Source organism: Eulemur rufifrons, chromosome 30, assembly GCF_041146395.1.
Source record: "Eulemur rufifrons isolate Redbay chromosome 30, OSU_ERuf_1, whole genome shotgun sequence".
NCBI classification, from domain to species: domain Eukaryota; kingdom Metazoa; phylum Chordata; class Mammalia; order Primates; family Lemuridae; genus Eulemur; species Eulemur rufifrons.
Genome location: NC_091012.1, coordinates 37885704 through 37910664, shown reverse-complemented (window position 1 = coordinate 37910664; position 24961 = coordinate 37885704). Strand labels below are relative to the sequence as shown.

General features: G+C 40.6%; 1 protein-coding gene and 1 pseudogene across 1 annotated transcript; both read left to right on the top strand.

The window, feature by feature from the left end:
* The first annotated feature begins 12 nt into the window (after positions 1 to 12).
* LOC138378867 (zinc finger protein 75D-like) lies at positions 13 to 9879 on the top strand. Its single transcript, XM_069464190.1, has 6 exons — positions 13 to 62; positions 1305 to 1497; positions 2221 to 2312; positions 2649 to 2775; positions 9164 to 9756; positions 9871 to 9879. The coding sequence occupies exons 2-6, from the start codon at positions 1398 to 1400 to the stop codon at positions 9877 to 9879; spliced, it is 921 nt and encodes a 306-aa protein (XP_069320291.1). The 5' UTR covers positions 13 to 62; positions 1305 to 1397.
* Positions 9682 to 19568, top strand: LOC138378002 (zinc finger protein 75D-like; annotated as a pseudogene).
* The last annotated feature ends 5393 nt before the right edge of the window (positions 19569 to 24961 follow it).

Genomic DNA, 24961 nt, shown 5'->3' with positions numbered 1-24961 from the left:
TCAAACAGGCTGTGTTCCTGGTAGAATGCTTGCAGAGAAAACCTGATGGAACAAAGAATGAGGTAAGACAAAAGATTCCTTACATATGCAATGAAATAGGATAGTGGTGCATATATTGGGGTGGGAGGTTGTGAGGGAATAAGAAAGATTGAGTCACTCTTCTGTTGTTCCTTTAGGACAACTAGGTGGGATCCGAAATCACAGACATGCAGTAATAGTCAGGCCAAGGGTTTCAGAGTTCCTGGCAGAGTCTTTCCTGGCGTAAGAGAAAAGAAATATATTTTTTCCCAATTTAGGACCAGTGTGAATTGAAAGTGGTGGGCCTAGTGTGGCATGGCTAAAGAAGCACGACTTAAGTTCTTAGAAACAGAAATAAAAGGCCAGAAGGAGTTGGGAAAGGAGAAAAGGTCCAAAAAATGGACACTGCTTAGAGAGACCAAAGGAGAGAAACAGAAATATAAATCAAACAACTCTAGGGAGACTGCAATAAAAGAGAAGAAATAAAAAGGGAAAAAAGGGAAACAAAGATATGGAACAAAGACAAATGCCAACAGAGAAGTGGAGGGAATCAGGATGCTGAGGGGTAGTGTCCTCTGTAGTGGGAACACGTATCTCTGGGCCGGGAGAAAAGAGCCTCCAGTGCCCTCCCTTTGTGGCCTGTCCTTGGTCGTGCTGGAGAGTGGGGAACCAAGGTATGCCTCTGGGAGATGGCAGCACACTTCCTTTCCTCAGGAGCCCACCTTAAAGAATCTGAGGCAGGACATATTTTTGATGTCTTATTACAACCAAGTTATGTGGAGGGAGGTTGGAGCCCTACTCTTCCCCCATCCTCCATTCCATTCTCTTTCCCCATGAAATGTTTCCCTGGCTATGGGAGGATTGGAAATTCTGGCTGACAAGAATGAGTTTTTTAATTCAATTTCTTATCCTTTGGAGAAAACTAGGAGATAGAAATCCATAAAGGCAAGGACCCAAGCCAATAAAGCAAGCCAGTGAAGGGGAACAGGCAGGCTGCCCAACGCTGCCTATAGCTTGAGCTGGGTCTCTGTGCACAGGGATGGGGATTGCTGGGTTGGAGGGGTAGTGGCATTGTTCATAGCCTTTTCCATTTTATCCTAACTTTCCCAGGTTTTGAGTATAGTTCTTTATGGGAGCATAGTGGCACAGTACCTCCTCAGTCTTTTTATTCCTTTCATTAATGTCACGTACTCCCCAAATCTGGGCCCTACTCTTGTTCCTCCCTCCACTACCACCCCAAAACCAAAAGTAAGTTCTGTGTTGATGAGGATGGGGATTATTTCTAGGTCACAGCCCATGAGCTGGGAAAGGAAGCAGTGCTCGTGGGAGGAACAGCAGTGGCCCCAGGCTTCAGGTGGAAGCCAGGAGAGCCCCAACCGATGGGCATGTTCCAGAATGAATGTTGGAACACACGCCAGGTACTACGAGAACAGCTGAGCAGGAATACTCACAAAGAAACCCATCCTGTATATGAAAGAGGTGAGGAGCTTGATCATAATTCTTTTCTCCTGGGAGCTGTGAGAGTAATTGGTTCAGCTAGGATGTCATGGGAAATTTCCAGGTGTACAGCTATGCTAGCAGCTGTGATGTCTCCCAGGTGGGATTACTGTAGATCAAAGGTGGGTGAAGGTCGGGGTTGGCCTGGGGGACAGAAATATCCAAACCACGAACCCTGATACTCACACTGTGAACTCTGCTCCTTTGAAATTTGAAAGAAGAGAAGAAGATGGAGCAGGGGCAGGTGGGGCCACCTCACTCTCACAAGTTGCAGGAGAAACTGGGATCAGACATGAGCTGTCAATAGCAGAATGTGAAGAAAATTGTACAACAGGGAAAAACTAATGAAAGAGAAAAGTCTTCCACATTTCCTGCTGTACACTGGGGACCTAAGTCCTTCATTTTCAGACCTATTTTGCCCAGCTCAATAAACAATTTATTTTATGGGAGGAAAAATGTATGTATTTCCTTTTACTGATTTCTCTCATGAAATCTGGAGAAATAATGAACTAACCGGGGAACCAGTTCTATGAGTGGTGGATATTTGGTTCTTATTTACAATGAAAAGGCCACTTCTGGGCACCACACACACACTTGTCAAGGTGACCTGTCTTTAGTGAAGGCATCCTGATGTATTTTAGAAATCAGCTCAGGATGTTCGTAAACAGGAAAGAGACATTTTCTCTGGCTTTTTTCCACTTACAGCTGCGCAGGCTGAACAGATTTTAGTCTCTTCTGAGCAGAAAAGCCCCAAAGACCAGAAGATGGCATCTGAGCTCATCTTGCCTAAGTCCCAGGTGAGCTGTACTCTCCAGGTTTTTCAGGCAACCTGAACATGGCCTTGTGTCTGCTTGCCCCTGCTGACTAGGACCCATAGTGTCCAGCAGGTGCTTTGAGGCATGTTGGCCCCAACTGTCTTCTAGCCAAATAGGCTTGGCACTGTGGGAATTGGGCACCTCCTAGGCTGTTGACTGATCCTCTTTGCTTCTTCCTTTCTGCCATCTTGCTTTTTTCCCCCTAAATCTTGTGTTGTTAACTTCTTCTGCCCCTGACCTACTGTGTAATTCAGAGACGGGTGGTAGGACAACTTCTAGAGTGGCAAGTACTAAACTACAGCCCATTCTGTTCTCTAGAGTTTGTTGACGTTTGAAGATGTGGCTATGTATTTTTCTGAGGAAGAATGGCAATTATTGGATACTTCTCAGAAGACTCTCTACATGAATGTTATGCAGGATATCTATGAGAATGCCATCGGCATAGGTAAATATTCCTTCCTTCTGTGTAGAAGTTCAATAATATGTTATGTCCGCGGTTTATGGAAAGTGGACCCTGTGAGAGAGTCCCAGTGTTCTAATAGCTGGTTGGTTCTCAGCTTGATGGTGTGGGGGAAAGAAAAGGCTTACCTGGTTCACCAGGGGAGCTTTTTATTAATACACATGTCTCACTTCTACATTCTAAATAGAATTCTTGATCTATCATACCCTCACCTCCACCCTAAAAACCTTCTCTTGTCATATCTTTTCCATCTCAGTAAAGGGAACCCCCATTTACCCAGTTGCCAAGGCCAAAATCCTGTCACTCATCCTTGACTCCAATCTTTCTGTTATACTCCACAGCTGATCCATTGGCAGGTTCTCTTAGGTCTATCTTCAAGCTATAGCCTGAATCCAGCCATGTCTCAAGCCCTTCCACTTTCATCATCCTTGTCTAAGTCACTATCATGTCTAACCAAGTCTACTTCAGTATAACGGGATTCCCATTCCCTAAGTTGTTTTCCTCTATCTGCCTTACATTTACTTCTTAGCTTCCTCATTGCATATCTACCCACATCCACAGTAGAGTATAAAGAAGATATTGGATCCAAGATTCTGCCCATTTAAACATTTGGAGTAAAAAAAAGTATAAAAGTGTTATTCACTCTACCTGACGGTAGTCTGGAATTGAGATGACAGTCCATGACCTCAAGGTTTTATTCTCAGAGCATTATTATTGCATCCTGAACTTAAAGTGACCTATTTAGAGCAAGGGGAAGAACCATAGATCCAAGGTCCCCAAGAGTTCAGGGATAGCCTTAGAGAGTCTCCTACAGGTAAGTGTATACATGGGAAGAGGAGAAACATTCCTTGTAGAAACCTTTACAGGGGCTTAACATGTTAAGACTCTGCTCCTATATTTTTTCAGTTGAAGTTTTTATTGAGATAATTTTAGATGCACATGTAGATTTAAAATGTAATAACAAAGACAACCCATGGACACTTTACGCAGTTTCCCACAGTGATAACTTTTGCAAGAGTATTGTATGATATCACAACCAGGATATTGATACAATCCACTGATCTTATTCAGATTTCTCCAGTTTCACTTGTATTCATGTGTGTGTGTGTGTGTGTGTGTGTGTGTGTTTTAGTTCTATACAATTCTACCCCACGTGCAGATGTGTGTATTCAACACCACAGCCAAAGTATACTGGACAGTTACATTAGCACAAGGATCCCCCGTGTTGCCCTTTTAAAACCGTGCACACTTCCCTGCCACACCCGGTGAACCCATGCCGACCACTAATCTGTTCTACATTCTTAAAATTTTGCCATTTGAAAAACGTTATGTGAATGGAATTACAAAGTACGTAACTTTTTGGGATTAGCTTTTTTCATTCAGAGTAATTCCCTGGAAATGTATCGAAATTGTTGCATGTATCAGTAGTTCATTCCTCTTTACTGCTAATCAGCATCCCTTGGAATTGATATGCCACCATTTGTTTAACCATTCACCCAAGGAAGGATATTTTTGCTGTCTCCAGTTTTTGGCTCTTATGAATAAAGCTGCCATGAACATTTGTGTACAGGTTTTCGTGTAGAGATAAATTTTCATTTCTCTGGGATAAATGTCTCAAGTGTGCAATTGCTGGTTGATATGGTCATTATTAATGCATATTTAATTTTATAAAAAAGTACCAAACTGTTTTCCACAGTGGCTGCATCAGTTTACATTGCCTCTAGTAATGTGTGAGAGACCCAGTGTCTCCACATCCTTGCCAGTGTTTACTGTCAGTACTTTTTAAATTTTAGCCACTTTGATAGGTGTGTAGTGATATCTCATTGTGTTTTTGATTTGCATTTCTCTAATGGCTAACGATTGTAAGGTTTTTTGGAGTGGCCGGCGCCAGAGAAAGAAAGACGAGCAGAGTTGAAAGGGCTAAGTAAAGAGGCTTTATTGGAGCACTCCCGCGTGGGGGTAAAGAGTCCCGAGAGAGGGACCCGGGTGAGCCTCACGGGACCCACGGAGTGGGCCCAGAGAAGCCGTGCCGCCCAGAAGTCTGGGTGGGTTTATATAGGTTCTTAGGGCTGGGGGATGGGAGCTTCCTCAGCCAGGAGATGTTGGCACTAGGAGTAAGGAATTTCTTTGTTTCAGTTTTGGGGCAGGTATTGAGGGATAGGAGGGGCTGCTGCTTTTCTCATTAGGGAAGGGAGGGGTACCTGTGACCAGACCTAGAATCTAGATCTATATTCTAGATTCTAGGGCTTTGTTGGATAAATGGTTTGCAAAGAATTTTTTCCTAGTCTGTATATCATCTTTATATTCTTCCCATGGGCTTCCACAAGTAAAAGTTTTTAACTTTGATAAGGACTGATTTTCCCTTTTGTCCTTTTATAGATTGTGTTTTTGGTGTCAAGTCTAGAACTCCAACTAGCTTACCTCTCTATCCCTAAAATTTTCTGCTTTGTTTTCTCCTAAAACTTTTATAATTTAAAATTTTTTACATTTAAGTCCCTGATTCATTTTGAGTTAATTATTATATAAGATGTAAGGTTAAGGGTTTTTTTTGTTTGTTTGTTTTGCCTGTGGAGGTCCAATTACTTCAGCGTCATTTGTTGAAAAGGCTGTCCTTCCTCCATCGAATTGCTTTTGTGCTTTTTCATCAAAGATCAGTTGGGCACATTTGTGTACATCTATTCTGTTCCACTGAGCTGTGTCTATCCCTCTGCCAATATTGCACTGTTTTGATTACTGTAGCTGTATAGCTAGCCTTCATATCTATCAGGTAGAGTGATTCTTCCCACTTTATTCTTTGTCAATATTCTTTCAGCTATTCTGGGGCCTATGCCTTTCCATGTAAATTTTAGTGTAAGCTTATTTATGTCTACAATAAACTTTGTTGGGATTTTGCCAGAAGTTGCACTAAAGCTATACATCCGTTTGAGGAGGATTGACATCTTTGCTATTAAATGTTGATTCTTCCAATCCACAAACACAGTGTGTCTCTATTAAGTTAGGTCTTCTTTAATTTCTTCCAGTAACTTTTTGTAGTTTTCAGCATACATATACTCTGTATGTTTTGGTGAGTATATGCCCTAGCTTTTCATTTTCATTGGAGCAATTATAAATGGTATTATTTTTAATTTTGGTTTCTGCATGTTCATTGTTTTTAGATAGGAATGCCATTGATTTTGGGTTTTGTTATTTTATCCTGTGACTGTACTGAATTCACTTACTAGTTCTAAGGGTTTTTTTGGTAGATTCCTTGAGATTTTCTACATAGGCAATCCATATCATCTACAATACCTTTGATTTCTTTGTCTTGCCTTATTGCATTAGATCCACTATGTTGAATAAGAGTGGTGACAGCAGACATCCTTATCTTGTTCCCAATTTTAGCATGAAAACATTCAGTCTTTCACCATTACCTATTAAGGGGTTTTTCTTGATATTCTTTATCAAGTTGATATAATTCCTAACTTTATGAGTATTTTTTTACTCATAAATGGATGTGGGATTTTGTCAATTACTTTTTCTGTGTCAGTTGATGGAAACATATGATCTTTTCTCTTTAGTTTGTTGATCAGGTGGGTTATGTTGATTGATTTTCAAATGTTGAACCAGCTTTGCATACCTGCAGTGAATCCCACTTGGTCATGGTATATCATTCTCCTTATACATTGTTGCACTGTTGCAACAATGCATTGTTGCATTGTTGCACTGAGTTTGCCAATATTTTGTTGATAATTGTTGCATTTAAATTCTTGGGAAATGTTAGTGTGTAGTTTTTGTTTCTTTTAATTTAGTACTGCCTTTGTATGGTTTTGGTATCAGGGTAACACTGTCCTTATAAAATGATTTGGGTAGTAGTTCCTCCTCTTTTTTGGAAGACATTCATCACAGTCGTTAATTCTTTAAATATTTGGTAGAATTCTCCAGTGACACTATCTGGATCTGCATATTTCTTTTGGGGAAGCTTTAAAATTATGAATTCAGTTTCTTTAATGGTCATAGCACTGTTCGGGTTATCTGCTTCATGTTGGTTGGATTTTAGTAGTTTCTGGTTTTCAAGGAATTGTTCCATTTTCCCTAACTTTTAAAATTCGTGAACTTAAAGCTCATGGTATTCTCTTATGTTTTTAGTTGCTGTAGAATGTGTAGTGGTATGCTCTATTTCCTTCTGGATATTGGTGATCTGTGTCTTCTTTTTATTTTTGTCAATCTTGATAGAGTTTTATCAGTTTTATTAATTTGTTGAAGAGCATACCTTTTATCGATGATGCTCTCTGCCCTCATAGGTATTTCCTGTTTCATTCTGCTTTGGGCGTATTTTCCCTTTTTTCTAGTTTCTTGAGGTAGGAACTTAGATTATTGATTTGAGGCCTTTCCTCTTTTCTATTGTTAACATTTAGAGCTATAAATTTCTCTCTGAGGACTTCTTCAACTTGAATTCCATATATTTTGATATATTGTAATTTTATGTTCATTCAACTCAATTTTTTTATTTCAGCTTATTATGGGGGTACAAAAGTTTAGGTTATGTATATTGCCCACGTCCCCCACCCCCCGAGTCAGAGCTTCAAGCCTGTCCATTCCCGAGACAGTGCACATCACACTCATTATGTAGGTAGACAGCCATCCCCCACATCTGTCTGACACCCAATTGGTGTTATTCCCAAATGTGCACTTCGGTGATGATCAGGGAAACGAATTTGCTGCTGAGTATATGTGGTGCTTGTGAGAGGTGAAAGCTGTGGGTCCTGTTTCAGTCTTCTGCATGTGGCTATCCAGTTTTCCCAGCACCATTTATCGAATAAAGATTCTTTTCCCCAGAGTATATTTTTGTCTGCTTTGTCAAAGATTAGATGGCTCTATGAGGATGGTTTTATATCTGGATTTTGTGTTCTGTTCCACTGGTCTGTGCCCCTGCACTTGTGCCAATACCATGCAGTTTTAATAACCACGGCCTTGTAGTATAGTTTGAAGTCTGGTAAATTAATATCTCCCATTTTGTTTTTATTGCCTAAAATTTCTTTTGCTACACGGGGTCTTCTCTGGTTCCACACAAAGCGTAAAATTAGTTTTTCTGTATCTGTGAAAAATGATGTTGGTAATTTAATAGGGATTGCATTGAATCTGTAGATCACTTTGGGTGGTATAGACATTTTAACAATGTTGATTCTTCCGATCCACGAGCATGGTATGGTTTTCCACCTGTTTACACGCTCTGCGATTTCCTTCCTCAGTTTGACTCTATTTTTAAATATCCTTTGAGACTTTCTGTTTGAATCATGGGTTATTTGGAAGTGTTTTGTTTGATTTCCACATGTTTTTAGGTTTTCTGGTTTTGATGTTTAGTTTGATTACATTTTTGTCATATTTCCATTGCTTGATCATTTTGTCTATTATGTTAGGAAAGTCTGGGTCGTAGTTAAATAATATTTTATTTTAGCAGGCAGTCACCCTGTTTTAGTTTAGCCTAGAGGTTCTTTCCTTCTTTTGTAGGATATGCTTCCAGTGATAATTTTCAGAGCCTGTGTGGTGTTATTTTGGTCTCCTTGGTTTATCTGGTACTTCTGGGGCTCCCATGGGTCCTTGCTGCTGCTGCTGCTGCCTGAGGGTGTGGAAAGCATTTTCTTAGGCTAGGGTATATCTCAGTGGGGAAGGAGAGTCTCAGACCCATGGGGATTAAGAGACTTCATAGTCCAGGCCGCTTGTTGTGGCTGTTTCCCTCTTGCCAGTTCTGCCTGCCCACTTTGGTGTCTCCTACTGAGTGGAGGGAGTCTCATATCTACAGTATTCCAGAGGCTTCCCAAGCATTCCTCTTGATGGGGCTGGGTCCCTACTGCCAGTTCTGCTTGTACGTTTTGGTATCTTTCGGCTTGGGTTGAGGAGAGTCTGTAGCCCAGTAGGGAGGGCAAGTTCCTCTCCTTGCCACTTACTGTTGACAGGACTCCAGGCTGATCCCCTTTGCCAGTGATGTGTGGTTTGCTTGATGTTGTCAGGTTTCCCATTCATGCTGGGGAAGGAATAAACCTACCCAGGAAGCCTTCTGTTGATAGGTTGAGGGTTGGAACAACCTGGGATCTGGGTTGCCTTTTTCTGTTGGGTATGGGGATGTAAGACAGCCTGCTACATTATGATTCTAGTTCTGGGGTCCAAAACCGGTTTGTCTTTTTCTTAACACTTTTTAGAATTTTGTTTGTGTTATCTCTAGCATTATTTAATGGGTTTGTTGTTATGCCTCATGGGGAGGATCAAGGAGAAATGAACTAGAAATAACTTGTTCCTGTATTTTTTTTAAAAGCAATCATCATTGACTTTTGTCTCCATTTGTGTAGTTTTCTTGTACTGAGATACAGATGGCTGATTCTTCTGTTGATTCTAACAGGGTTAATGCTCAAAAAACACACTGGAAACGATCAGCCTGTATCTGCTCCTGCATCAGAAATACAAATACCAGGATGCAAAGTATCAGAAAAGACCAGAATGGAAGTTTCCCAGAAAACAACGAACAAGGTAAATCATGGTGATACACACAGGGTTCAGAAATGGTGTCGAGCTTTTCCAGGGAAGAAAAGAAAGAAACTTTCATCTTGTAAAGAAGAGCTTCCAAAACTTACAGATCTTCATGGGAAAGGCCACACAGTAGAGAAACCTTTTACGTGTCAGGAATGTGGGAAAAGCTTCAAAGTTAGCTCTGACCTTATTAAGCACCAGAGAATTCACACTGAAGAGAAACCCTATAAATGTCAACAGTGTGATAGGAGATTTAGATGGAGTTCAGATCGTAAGAAGCACTTCATGACACACCAAGGAATAAAACCATATAGATGCTCATGGTGTGGGAAAAGCTTTAGTCATAATACACATCTACAGACACACCAAAGAATTCACACAGGAGAGCATCATCCCCAGAATGTCAAACAGGCTGTGTTCCTGGTAGAATGCTTGCAGAGAAAACCTGATGGAACAAAGAATGAGGTAAGACAAAAGATTCCTTACATATGCAATGAAATAGGATAGTGGTGCATATATTGGGGTGGGAGGTTGTGAGGGAATAAGAAAGATTGAGTCACTCTTCTGTTGTTCCTTTAGGACAACTAGGTGGGATCCGAAATCACAGACATGCAGTAATAGTCAGGCCAAGGGTTTCAGAGTTCCTGGCAGAGTCTTTCCTGGCGTAAGAGAAAAGAAATATATTTTTTCCCAATTTAGGACCAGTGTGAATTGAAAGTGGTGGGCCTAGTGTGGCATGGCTAAAGAAGCACGACTTAAGTTCTTAGAAACAGAAATAAAAGGCCAGAAGGAGTTGGGAAAGGAGAAAAGGTCCAAAAAATGGACACTGCTTAGAGAGACCAAAGGAGAGAAACAGAAATATAAATCAAACAACTCTAGGGAGACTGCAATAAAAGAGAAGAAATAAAAAGGGAAAAAAGGGAAACAAAGATATGGAACAAAGACAAATGCCAACAGAGAAGTGGAGGGAATCAGGATGCTGAGGGGTAGTGTCCTCTGTAGTGGGAACACGTATCTCTGGGCCGGGAGAAAAGAGCCTCCAGTGCCCTCCCTTTGTGGCCTGTCCTTGGCCGTGCTGGAGAGTGGGGAACCAAGGTATGCCTCTGGGAGATGGCAGCACACTTCCTTTCCTCAGGAGCCCACCTTAAAGAATCTGAGGCAGGACATATTTTTGATGTCTTATTACAACCAAGTTATGTGGAGGGAGGTTGGAGCCCTACTCTTCCCCCATCCTCCATTCCATTCTCTTTCCCCATGAAATGTTTCCCTGGCTATGGGAGGATTGGAAATTCTGGCTGACAAGAATGAGTTTTTTAATTCAATTTCTTATCCTTTGGAGAAAACTAGGAGATAGAAATCCATTAAGGCAAGGACCCAAGCCAATAAAGCAAGCCAGTCAAGGGGAACAGGCTGGCTGCCCAACGCTGCCTATAGCTTGAGCTGGGTCTCTGTGCACAGGGATGGGGATTGCTGGGTTGGAGGGGTAGTGGCATTGTTCATAGCCTTTTCCATTTTATCCTAACTTTCCCAGGTTTTGAGTATAGTTCTTTATGGGAGCATAGTGGCACAGTACCTCCTCAGTCTTTTTATTCCTTTCATTGATGTCACGTACTCCCCAAATCTGGGCCCTACTCTTGTTCCTCCCTCCACTACCACCCCAAAACCAAAAGTAAGTTCTGTGTTGATGAGGATGGGGATTATTTCTAGGTCACAGCCCATGAGCTGGGAAAGGAAGCAGTGCTCGTGGGAGGAACAGCAGTGGCCCCAGGCTTCAGGTGGAAGCCAGGAGAGCCCCAACCGATGGGCATGTTCCAGAATGAATGTTGGAACACACGCCAGGTACTACGAGAACAGCTGAGCAGGAATACTCACAAAGAAAGCCATCCTGTATATGAAAGAGGTGAGGAGCTTGATCATAATTCTTTTCTCCTGGGAGCTGTGAGAGTAATTGGTTCAGCTAGGATGTCATGGGAAATTTCCAGGTGTACAGCTATGCTAGCAGCTGTGATGTCTCCCAGGTGGGATTACTGTAGATCAAAGGTGGGTGAAGGTCGGGGTTGGCCTGGGGGACAGAAATATCCAAACCACGAACCCTGATACTCACACTGTGAACGCTGCTCCTTTGAAATTTGAAAGAAGAGAAGAAGATGGAGCAGGGGCAGGTGGGGCCACCTCACTCTCACAAGTTGCAGGAGAAACTGGGATCAGACATGAGCTGTCAATAGCAGAATGTGAAGAAAATTGTACAACAGGGAAAAACTAATGAAAGAGAAAAGTCTTCCACATTTCCTGCTGTACACTGGGGACCTAAGTCCTTCATTTTCAGACCTATTTTGCCCAGCTCAATAAACAATTTATTTTATGGGAGGAAAAATGTATGTATTTCCTTTTACTGATTTCTCTCATGAAATCTGGAGAAATAATGAACTAACCGGGGAACCAGTTCTATGAGTGGTGGATATTTGGTTCTTATTTACAATGAAAAGGCCACTTCTGGGCACCACACACACACTTGTCAAGGTGACCTGTCTTTAGTGAAGGCATCCTGATGTATTTTAGAAATCAGCTCAGGATGTTCGTAAACAGGAAAGAGACATTTTCTCTGGCTTTTTTCCACTTACAGCTGCGCAGGCTGAACAGATTTTAGTCTCTTCTGAGCAGAAAAGCCCCAAAGACCAGAAGATGGCATCTGAGCTCATCTTGCCTAAGTCCCAGGTGAGCTGTACTCTCCAGGTTTTTCAGGCAACCTGAACATGGCCTTGTGTCTGCTTGCCCCTGCTGACTAGGACCCATAGTGTCCAGCAGGTGCTTTGAGGCATGTTGGCCCCAACTGTCTTCTAGCCAAATAGGCTTGGCACTGTGGGAATTGGGCACCTCCTAGGCTGTTGACTGATCCTCTTTGCTTCTTCCTTTCTGCCATCTTGCTTTTTTCCCCCTAAATCTTGTGTTGTTAACTTCTTCTGCCCCTGACCTACTGTGTAATTCAGAGACGGGTGGTAGGACAACTTCTAGAGTGGCAAGTACTAAACTACAGCCCATTCTGTTCTCTAGAGTTTGTTGACGTTTGAAGATGTGGCTATGTATTTTTCTGAGGAAGAATGGCAATTATTGGATACTTCTCAGAAGACTCTCTACATGAATGTTATGCAGGATATCTATGAGAATGCCATCGGCATAGGTAAATATTCCTTCCTTCTGTGTAGAAGTTCAATAATATGTTATGTCCGCGGTTTATGGAAAGTGGACCCTGTGAGAGAGTCCCAGTGTTCTAATAGCTGGTTGGTTCTCAGCTTGATGGTGTGGGGGAAAGAAAAGGCTTACCTGGTTCACCAGGGGAGCTTTTTATTAATACACATGTCTCACTTCTACATTCTAAATAGAATTCTTGATCTATCATACCCTCACCTCCACCCTAAAAACCTTCTCTTGTCATATCTTTTCCATCTCAGTAAAGGGAACCCCCATTTACCCAGTTGCCAAGGCCAAAATCCTGTCACTCATCCTTGACTCCAATCTTTCTGTTATACTCCACAGCTGATCCATTGGCAGGTTCTCTTAGGTCTATCTTCAAGCTATAGCCTGAATCCAGCCATGTCTCAAGCCCTTCCACTTTCATCATCCTTGTCTAAGTCACTATCATGTCTAACCAAGTCTACTTCAGTATAACGGGATTCCCATTCCCTAAGTTGTTTTCCTCTATCTGCCTTACATTTACTTCTTAGCTTCCTCATTGCATATCTACCCACATCCACAGTAGAGTATAAAGAAGATATTGGATCCAAGATTCTGCCCATTTAAACATTTGGAGTAAAAAAAAGTATAAAAGTGTTATTCACTCTACCTGACGGTAGTCTGGAATTGAGATGACAGTCCATGACCTCAAGGTTTTATTCTCAGAGCATTATTATTGCATCCTGAACTTAAAGTGACCTATTTAGAGCAAGGGGAAGAACCATAGATCCAAGGTCCCCAAGAGTTCAGGGATAGCCTTAGAGAGTCTCCTACAGGTAAGTGTATACATGGGAAGAGGAGAAACATTCCTTGTAGAAACCTTTACAGGGGCTTAACATGTTAAGACTCTGCTCCTATATTTTTTCAGTTGAAGTTTTTATTGAGATAATTTTAGATGCACATGTAGATTTAAAATGTAATAACAAAGACAACCCATGGACACTTTACGCAGTTTCCCACAGTGATAACTTTTGCAAGAGTATTGTATGATATCACAACCAGGATATTGATACAATCCACTGATCTTATTCAGATTTCTCCAGTTTCACTTGTATTCATGTGTGTGTGTGTGTGTGTGTGTGTGTGTGTTTTAGTTCTATACAATTCTACCCCACGTGCAGATGTGTGTATTCAACACCACAGCCAAAGTATACTGGACAGTTACATTAGCACAAGGATCCCCCGTGTTGCCCTTTTAAAACCGTGCACACTTCCCTGCCACACCCGGTGAACCCATGCCGACCACTAATCTGTTCTACATTCTTAAAATTTTGCCATTTGAAAAACGTTATGTGAATGGAATTACAAAGTACGTAACTTTTTGGGATTAGCTTTTTTCATTCAGAGTAATTCCCTGGAAATGTATCGAAATTGTTGCATGTATCAGTAGTTCATTCCTCTTTACTGCTAATCAGCATCCCTTGGAATTGATATGCCACCATTTGTTTAACCATTCACCCAAGGAAGGATATTTTTGCTGTCTCCAGTTTTTGGCTCTTATGAATAAAGCTGCCATGAACATTTGTGTACAGGTTTTCGTGTAGAGATAAATTTTCATTTCTCTGGGATAAATGTCTCAAGTGTGCAATTGCTGGTTGATATGGTCATTATTAATGCATATTTAATTTTATAAAAAAGTACCAAACTGTTTTCCACAGTGGCTGCATCAGTTTACATTGCCTCTAGTAATGTGTGAGAGACCCAGTGTCTCCACATCCTTGCCAGTGTTTACTGTCAGTACTTTTTAAATTTTAGCCACTTTGATAGGTGTGTAGTGATATCTCATTGTGTTTTTGATTTGCATTTCTCTAATGGCTAACGATTGTAAGGTTTTTTGGAGTGGCCGGCGCCAGAGAAAGAAAGACGAGCAGAGTTGAAAGGGCTAAGTAAAGAGGCTTTATTGGAGCACTCCCGCGTGGGGGTAAAGAGTCCCGAGAGAGGGACCCGGGTGAGCCTCACGGGACCCACGGAGTGGGCCCAGAGAAGCCGTGCCGCCCAGAAGTCTGGGTGGGTTTATATAGGTTCTTAGGGCTGGGGGATGGGAGCTTCCTCAGCCAGGAGATGTTGGCACTAGGAGTAAGGAATTTCTTTGTTTCAGTTTTGGGGCAGGTATTGAGGGATAGGAGGGGCTGCTGCTTTTCTCATTAGGGAAGGGAGGGGTACCTGTGACCAGACCTAGAATCTAGATCTATATTCTAGATTCTAGGGCTTTGTTGGATAAATGGTTTGCAAAGAATTTTTTCCTAGTCTGTATATCATCTTTATATTCTTCCCATGGGCTTCCACAAGTAAAAGTTTTTAACTTTGATAAGGACTGATTTTCCCTTTTGTCCTTTTATAGATTGTGTTTTTGGTGTCAAGTCTAGAACTCCAACTAGCTTACCTCTCTATCCCTAAAATTTTCTGCTTTGTTTTCTCCTAAAACTTTTATAATTTAAAATTTTTTACATTTAAGTCCCTGATTCATTTTGAGTTAATTATTATATAAGATGTGAGGTTAAGGGTTTTTTTTGTTTGTTTGTTTTGCCTGTGGAGGTCCAATTACTTCAGCGTCATTTGTTGAAAAGGCTGTCCTTCCTCCATCGAATTGCTTTTGTGCTTTTTCATCAAAGATCAGTTGGGCACATTTGTGTACATCTATTCTGTTCCACTGAGCTGTGTCTATCCCTCTGCCAATATTGCACTGTTTTGATTACTGTAGCTGTATAGCTAGCCTTCATATCTATCGGGTAGAGTGATTCTTCCCACTTTATTCTTTGTCAATATTCTTTCAGCTATTCTGGGGCCTATGCCTTTCCATGTAAATTTTAGTGTAAGCTTATTTATGTCTACAATAAACTTTGTTGGGATTTTGCCAGAAGTTGCACTAAAGCTATACATCCGTTTGAGGAGGATTGACATCTTTGCTATTAAATGTTGATTCTTCCAATCCACAAACACAGTGTGTCTCTATTAAGTTAGGTCTTCTTTAATTTCTTCCAGTAACTTTTTGTAGTTTTCAGCATACATATACTCTGTATGTTTTGGTGAGTATATGCCCTAGCTTTTCATTTTCATTGGAGCAATTATAAATGGTATTATTTTTAATTTTGGTTTCTGCATGTTCATTGTTTTTAGATAGGAATGCCATTGATTTTGGGTTTTGTTATTTTATCCTGTGACTGTACTGAATTCACTTACTAGTTCTAAGGGTTTTTTTGGTAGATTCCTTGAGATTTTCTACATAGGCAATCCATATCATCTACAATACCTTTGATTTCTTTGTCTTGCCTTATTGCATTAGATCCACTATGTTGAATAAGAGTGGTGACAGCAGACATCCTTATCTTGTTCCCAATTTTAGCATGAAAACATTCAGTCTTTCACCATTACCTATTAAGGGGTTTTTCTTGATATTCTTTATCAAGTTGATATCATTCCTAACTTTATGAGTGTTTTTTTACTCATAAATGGATGTGGGATTTTGTCAATTACTTTTTCTGTGTCAGTTGATGGAAACATATGATCTTTTCTCTTTAGTTTGTTGATCAGGTGGGTTATGTTGATTGATTTTCAAATGTTGAACCAGCTTTGCATACCTGCGATGAATCCCACTTGGTCATGGTATATCATTCTCCTTATACATTGTTGCACTGTTGCAACAATGCATTGTTGCATTGTTGCACTGAGTTTGCCAATATTTTGTTGATAATTGTTGCATTTAAATTCTTGGGAAATGTTAGTGTGTAGTTTTTGTTTCTTTTAATTTAGTACTGCCTTTGTATGGTTTTGGTATCAGGGTAACACTGTCCTTATAAAATGATTTGGGTAGTAGTTCCTCCTCTTTTTTGGAAGACATTCATCACAGTCGTTAATTCTTTAAATATTTGGTAGAATTCTCCAGTGACACCATCTGGATCTGCATATTTCTTTTGGGGAAGCTTTAAAATTATGAATTCAGTTTCTTTAATGGTCATAGTACTGTTCGGGTTATCTGCTTCATGTTGGTTGGATTTTAGTAGTTTCTGGTTTTCAAGGAATTGTTCCATTTTCCCTAACTTTTAAAATTCGTGAACTTAAAGCTCATGGTATTCTCTTATGTTTTTAGTTGCTGTAGAATGTGTAGTGGTATGCTCTATTTCCTTCTGGATATTGGTGATCTGTGTCTTCTTTTTATTTTTGTCAATCTTGATAGAGTTTTATCAGTTTTATTAATTTGTTGAAGAGCATACCTTTTATCGATGATGCTCTCTGCCCTCATAGGTATTTCCTGTTTCATTCTGCTTTGGGCGTATTTTCCCTTTTTTCTAGTTTCTTGAGGTAGGAACTTAGATTATTGATTTGAGGCCTTTCCTCTTTTCTATTGTTAACATTTAGAGCTATAAATTTCTCTCTGAGGACTTCTTCAACTTGAATTCCATATATTTTGATATATTGTAATTTTGTGTTCATTCAACTCAATTTTTTTATTTCAGCTTATTATGGGGGTACAAAAGTTTAGGTTATGTGTATTGCCCACGTCCCCCACCCCCCGAGTCAGAGCTTCAAGCCTGTCCATTCCCGAGACAGTGCACATCACACTCATTATGTAGGTAGACAGCCATCCCCCACATCTGTCTGACACCCAATTGGTGTTATTCCCAAATGTGCACTTCGGTGATGATCAGGGAAACGAATTTGCTGCTGAGTATATGTGGTGCTTGTGAGAGGTGAAAGCTGTGGGTCCTGTTTCAGTCTTCTGCATGTGGCTATCCAGTTTTCCCAGCACCATTTATCGAATAAAGATTCTTTTCCCCAGAGTATATTTTTGTCTGCTTTGTCAAAGATTAGATGGCTCTATGAGGATGGTTTTATATCTGGATTTTGTGTTCTGTTCCACTGGTCTGTGCCCCTGCACTTTTGCCAATACCATGCAGTTTTAATAACCACGGCCTTGTAGTATAGTTTGAAGTCTGGTAAATTAATATCTCCCATTTTGTTTTTATTGCCTAAAATTTCTTTTGCTACACGGGGTCTTCTCTGGTTCCATACAAAGCGTAAAATTAGTTTTTCTGTATCTGTGAAAAATGATGTTGGTAATTTAATAGGGATTGCATTGAATCTGTAGATCACTTTGGGTGGTATAGACATTTTAACAATGTTGATTCTTCCGATCCACGAGCATGGTATGGTTTTCCACCTGTTTACACGCTCTGCGATTTCCTTCCTCAGTTTGACTCTATTTTTAAATATCCTTTGAGACTTTCTGTTTGAATCATGGGTTATTTGGAAGTGTTTTGTTTGATTTCCACATGTTTTTAGGTTTTCTGGTTTTGATGTTTAGTTTGATTACATTTTTGTCATATTTCCATTGCTTGATCATTTTGTCTATTATGTTAGGAAAGTCTGGGTCGTAGTTAAATCATATTTTATTTTAGCAGGCAGTCACCCTGTTTTAGTTTAGCATAGAGGTTCTTTCCTTCTTTTGTAGGATATGCTTCCAGTGATAATTTTCAGAGCCTGTGTGGTGTTATTTTGGTCTCCTTGGTTTATCTGGTACTTCTGGGGCTCCCATGGGTCCTTGCTGCTGCTGCTGCTGCCTGAGGGTGTGGAAAGCATTTTCTTAGGCTAGGGTATATCTCAGTGGGGAAGGAGAGTCTCAGACCCATGGGGATTAAGAGACTTCATAGTCCAGGCCGCTTGTTGTGGCTGTTTCCCTCTTGCCAGTTCTGCCTGCCCACTTTGGTGTCTCCTACTGAGTGGAGGGAGTCTCATATCTACAGTATTCCAGAGGCTTCCCAAGCATTCCTCTTGATGGGGCTGGGTCCCTACTGCCAGTTCTGCTTGTACGTTTTGGTATCTTTCGGCTTGGGTTGAGGAGAGTCTGTAGCCCAGTAGGGAGGGCAAATTCCTCTCCTTGCCACTTACTGTTGACAGGACTCCAGGCTGATCCCCTTTGCCAGTGATGTGTGGTTTGCTTGATGTTGTCAGGTTTCCCATTCATGCTGGGGAAGGAATAAACCTACCCAGGAAGCCTTCTGTTGATAGGTTGAGGGTTGGAACAACCTGGGATCTGGGTTGCCTTTTTCTGTTGGATATGGGGATGTAAGACAGCCTGCTACATTATGATTCTAGTTCTGGGGTCCAAAACCGGTTTGTCTTTTTCTTAACACTTTTTAGAATTTTGTTTGTGTTATCTCTAGCATTATTTAATGGGTTTGTTGTTATGCCTCATGGGGAGGATCAAGGAGAAATGAACTAGAAACAACTTGTTCCTGTATTTTTTTTTAAAAGCAATCATCATTGACTTTTGTCTTCATTTGTGTAGTTTTCTTGTACTGAGATACAGATGGCTGATTCTTCTGTTGATTCTAACAGGGTTAATGCTCAAAAAACACACTGGAAACGATCAGCCTGTATCTGCTCCTGCATCAGAAATACAAATACCAGGATGCAAAGTATCAGAAAAGACCAGAATGGAAGTTTCCCAGAAAACAACGAACAAGGAAAATCATGGTGATACACACACGGTTCAGAAATGGTGTCGAGCTTTTCCAGGGAAGAAAAGAAAGAAACTTTCAACTTGTAAAGAAGACCTTCCAAAACTTACAGATCTTCATGGGAAAGGCCACACAGTAGAGAAACCTTTTACATGTCAGGAATGTGGGAAAAGCTTCAACGTTAGCTCTGACCTTATTAAGCACCAGAGAATTCACACTAAATAGAAACCCTATAAATGTCAACAGTGTGATAGGAGATTTAGATGGAGTTCAGATCGTAATAAGCACTTCATGACACACCAAGGAATAAAACCATATAGATGCTTATGGTGTGGGAAAAGCTTTAGTCATATTACAAATCTACAGACACACCAAAGAATTCACACAGGAGAGAAGCCCTTTAAATGTAATGAATGTGGGAAAAGATTCGTTCAGAACTCCCACCTTATTAAACACTAGAGGACGCACCCAGGTGAGCAGCCTTATACTTGTAGCGTATGCAGGAGAAAGTTTAGCAGGCAGTCAAGCCTTCTTAGAAACCAGAAACTCCACAGGAGAAGGGAAGTGTGTCCAGTGTCTCAGGTTTGAGGAAAGTCACCATATTGAGCTTGGCCTTATAAGTGAGGAAAGAATCCAAAATTATAAGGCACCCAATGATAGAAATCTGTCCTCAACAGAAAATTTGGGAGGGGTACATGTCATGGTTTACAGAAGGGAATCTAAGTTGTCTCTCTTATTCAGCATTCTCTCTTCAGTGCCTAGCAGAAGACTGTTACATAATGAATATTTTATTTTGTTTTATTTTTTGTATTTAAATTTAAATGTTATGTGTACTTGTTTCACATTGTCTTTCTTGGATGGCGTTCATGTTTCAAGTATTTCAAGAGTTATATGTTCTCTTTTTGGATAATAATGAGTATGTTATAAATAAAAGAATAAAAATATAGCTTCCAGGTATCTGTAGCTGTCTATCTTATTTATCTGATCACTCAGATATTCCCCACCCTCAGTCACCTAAATTCTTCAGGTATAAGGTCCTTGGCAAATATGTGATAGACATGAGTCCTACTCTCATTCTTCGTTCTTTCTCAGGAGAGATGGAAAATAAGAGTATTTAGGTACTCTAAAGGGAGCTCAGAGAGAATTACTGAGTTAGGGACAGTTTCAATGGTTACCATTCTGTCTGCATGAACAACCAAGCCCCAGGGCTCAGGGAAATCTACTCTAGAACAGGAAGAAAGGATTCAGTGTTTACCCTGGGAGAAATGCCCCCATTGTAGTTGCTTCTCTCCTGAGTACCCACTACTGCAATGTCTTCTGTCAAGGAATTCCCAGCAGCAGAGGAAGGCCTGAATGCCAGTACAGACCTAGGGACCTTGCAAGCACTTGATAACTCTCCTCCTGCTGATCCTCTCAGTACAGGCATATAGAATGAAATGGTGAGGGAGGCAGTCTGCGCCATCATCCAGGTATCTGTCTCTTTCTAGAAAGCACATGACAATGGTGAACAGACTCTTTTGACTTTGATTATGTGAACTTCAGTCTTTCAGATTGGTGCCACACTGCTCCAGGGCCTAAAGGGAGTCCCATTGTGGTTGCTCAGTCACAACCCTGTATACCTGAATGCTCTGCAAGAAGGTCTAAAGACTTTGCAAAACTGATTTACTAAGAATGGCAAGGAGAGCCCTGTGGCCTCTTAGCCTTGGTGCACATCTGATAGGAGAACGAAGTAAGGCATGTGGCTTAGAGGGATGGCCCCAGTCAGAGCCAGGCCAGATGAAAACTACTTTCTGATGCTACTGGTTTCCCTCAATTCCCCACTGGCCTACGTGACTATCTCTTAAGAAAAGATAATGTGGTGTGAAGGGACTTGGGAAGGCTGGGATTTATATCTATATCATCCTGGTTTGTGATGTTGGCCAAGGCTTCCATTTATTTATTTATGATTTCATAAAATTTTAATTTTTAATGAAAATTACATGTTTCATGTTAAATTTAAATATTAAACAAAACTCCTTTGTTACCAAATTGCCCAGAAATGGCCAGTGTTCACTGTTTTGGAATAAATGCCTTCAGATATTTTTGCCACCAAGAGACCTTTCTAAGCCCTTTTTCAGGCTTATAAAATGAGGATAATAGTTCCTACCTCTCAGGCTGCTCTTAGTATCAAATAAGACACACATGTGAACATGCCTGACACAGTGATTGGCCGCAGTACATGTTCTGTAAACATTTGGAACGTCATCTTTCAGCTAGTTATTTAGGAAAGAAAATAAACTTTGTCTACTTGTCCAGTTGGATTACTATAGTGGACCTTGTATTAATCAGGACTTTGAGTTTTCAATATAAGAAACTCAACTCCAACTAGCTGAAACAAAGAAAGAAAGAAAGAAAAAGAAGAGTAGGAGGAAGAGAAAGAATTTATTGGATTATGGAACTGAGAAGTCACAAGAGTGAAATTTTTTCCAGGCTTTCTGGATGCAAAGGTTCATATTATTTCACCAGGACTCTATTTACCCACTCTTTGTCTCCAACAGGCAGCTTCTCTTAGTAGGAAGACAGCCACTTGCATCCCTGAGCCTGTACAAGAACTTCAGCTAGCCATTCCAAAGAATCTTTCTTGATAGTTCAACAAAAGCTATTTTCTTAAAATAGCAAAAGATGCATGCTCAACCCCAAATCCATCACTATGGCCCAAGTGGGTAGGAGATAAGATGATAAAGAGGTATTTTGATTATGCAGGCCTGAGGTCATGTGTCCACTCCTGAGGTTAGAAGAAGACACACGAGCCCCACATGTGTGGCCTGAGCAGCATATAAGAATGGGAGAGAGTTGGTACCTTGATGGCTGTGATGTTGGACAAACAGCATGTGTGCCTTTAGCCTCCTCACTTTCTTACCCCCACTCTGGTCCCTCTCAGTCCATCATGCACACTGCTTTTAGAGTAGAACAAGCTGCAATTATGAAAATGTTCTTGGTTGAAAATTCTTCAGGAGCTCTCCAGTGCTTTCAGCATGAATTTCAAATGCCTAGGACACAAGGTCTTTCACAAACTGGCCTCTGCCTACTTCTCTGCCATCATCTTATTCCACATATATCTCTAATTTCTGGACATAATCAATCTGCTTAATACACTATCTTGACAATATGTACCTTGTTCAAGTATAGTCTTCCTTCTAAATGTCCTTTCCCATCTATCCCCTCTTTTATAAAACCTAGTAAATTCCTTTCCCCCTTCAAACTCAGTTGAACGTTCATCATGTCTTTTGAAAAGTCTTTCCTTCTTGTAAGTTTGCTTAAAATATGTTCCCTCTGCTCTACTAGCATTCAGTGGTCAACTGTCTTATACCAGTTCTTGTAAGATGTATTTTCTAGTTTACATGTCTGCTTTCATTTTACTGTAGGCTCTTTTTGTGGCGAATGATTTCAATGTATTCACCCGTAGTACTTGGCCCAGAGCCTGGCTTACATTAGGAACCTGGAAAATATTTAAAAGAACTGGACACTCAGCACTTGCCAGGCCCCTCTAGCATAAAATCCAGAACAACAAATTTCACCTTCTCTGATTTTAAAATTATTTGTGGAGGCCATTATTTTTTCAGAGTAAACTTTATAAAACTTTCTACCTAATTCAAGACAGTATAGTAATGGGTGACAAGACTATTGACACACTTAAGGAACTGAGTTCAGCTTATTCACTTGTTGGGACTTCTCAGGCCATTGTGAGGTCCCAGATGGAAGACATCACATTTGGTTCATTGCCCCGCACCCAGTGCCTGCCTTACAAAAAATGCTTATTGAATATTCGGTGTATAAATCATTGCACATAGTTATGTGTTTCTAATTAGCCTCTAAATTGGTAATAAAGCTGAAAATATTTCTGTTTTATGTCATACACCTTGGTCCCCTCTCCTTTGCATCTCCTCAGAGTCCCTGCTTTCACATTTATCCTTTTAAGTCTCCAGTTCTCGTCTATTTCCCTGTAGTCAGTAGGAAGTGTGTTATATTCTTGCCTCTACTTCTGTTAAGTCCAGATTGTAGGGCAGGGACAGCTAAATGGGAGTCAGACACCAAGAATCCCAATACAAGAAAGTCGTGGCCTCTACCTGTGTGTCAGGTGCAAGTGAAGACAAAACAGACTTGCAGGCCTATTGTAGGAGTTTCAGGGAGCCAGACCAGAGTGGATTCCGTCCAAAACTATGACATTATGGGTAGCAGAGTGTTATGGAATAAATTTATGTTGTTTAAACCACTCTTTGATACTTTGTTACGGCAGCCCTGACAAACATGGGTATTTTAGGAAGCCTTTGTGTTCACTTCCTCTACCATTAAATGCTAAGATTTGGTGTGATCAAATGGAAACCATTCTAGATTCAGAATCAAAAGGTCCAAGCACTGACTGTCTGTTTTTCCTAAGGACCAGCAAGACCTTGAGCAAGTCAGGTTACTCCAATGAGTCTTGGTTTCTGCATCTCCGAGGAAAGATACTTATACTTGTTCTACTCCCTCACAGAATGGCTCTAGGATCATATTCATGGCTATGAAGTCACACTTTAATTATTGATCAGTTTCCAAGTGTTAGGGATTACTATTTCTCTCATTGCTATTATTCTGTAGAGGAGTTTGCAATTCTCATTTACTTTCCAAATTTTCCCAGTGTAATGGTGAAGATGCAGCCTTTGCTGCATTCTGTTTGGAGGGAATCCAACCATATTCAACTTCATGAGTTCTTCTCTTTGGCAAATCACATTTTATATAATTCAACAATCTCAGAGAAGAGCTCACTGCTCTGAGCTTTGGGGAGGTGATTAGACAGGTGTACAGGGTGCAGCAGGGGCCCCACAGCATCTACGAAGAATGTGATGGGACTGGGGACATTATGGGCACATTGTTGGATAACTGTTAAACACCTGACACACACAGACTTGTTCCATTATAGTCAAAGTCTTAGGTTATTTGTCAACTGTTCACTGAATCTACAGACCCAACTTAATTTTTTATGTTCATAGATGATTTTTCCAACAGTTTTAGATTTACAGAAAAATTGAGTGGAAAGTATAGACAGTTCTCATATTGTTAGCATCTTGCACCAATGTGGAATAGTTATTACCATTGATGAGCCAATATTTATACATTCTTATTTTTTTTTTTTTTTGAGACAGAGTCTCACTCTGTTGCCCAGGCTAGAGTGAGTGCCATGGCATCAACCTAGCTCACAGCAACCTCAAACTCCTAAGCTCAAGCGATCCTCCTGTCTCAGCCTCCCGAGTAGCTGGGACTACAGGCATGCACCACCATGCCCGGCTAATTTTTTCTATATATATTTTTAGCTGTCCATATAATTTCTTTCTATTTTTAGTAGAGATGGGGTCTCGCTCTTGCTCAGAGCTGGTCTCGAACTCCTGAGCTCAAACAATCCGCCCACCTCGGCCTCCCAGAGTGCTAGGATTACAGGCGTGAGCCACCGCGCCCGGCCTGTTTCTCCATTCTTGAGATACTTCACTTAGGATAATGGACTGCAGTTCTATCTAAATTGCTGCAAAAGGCATTACTAATTCATCCTTTTAAATGGCTGAGTAATTCTCCATGGTATACATATACCACATTTTGTCAATCTACTCATGAATTCATGGGCACTTGGGCTGATTCCACATCTTGGCAATTGTGAATTGTGCTGCAATAAACATTCAAGTGCAGGTGTCTTTTTGATAAAATGACTTCTTTTCCTTCCGATAGATACCCCGTAGTGGAATTGTTGGATCTAATGGTAGGTCTACTTTTAGTTCTTTGAGAAACCTCCATATTGTTTTCCATACAAGTTGTACTAATTTGCAGACCTACCAACAGTGTGTAAGCATACCTTTCTCTCTATATCCACACCAGGATCTATTGTTTTTGGACTTTTTAAATAAAAGCCATTTCTGACAGGAGTAAGGTGATATCTCATTATGGTTTTAATTTTCATTACTCCAATGATTAGT

Bases quoted from the DNA above. Each gene is read 5' to 3' on its own strand.
- LOC138378867 (XM_069464190.1), top strand. From the start codon at position 1,398: ATGGGCATGTTCCAGAATGAATGTTGGAACACACGCCAGGTACTACGA. The intron at 1,498-2,220 runs GTGAGGAGCTTG...TTCCACTTACAG, and splicing joins CCATCCTGTATATGAAAGAG to CTGCGCAGGCTGAACAGATT. The intron at 2,776-9,163 runs GTAAATATTCCT...TGATTCTAACAG, and splicing joins TGAGAATGCCATCGGCATAG to GGTTAATGCTCAAAAAACAC.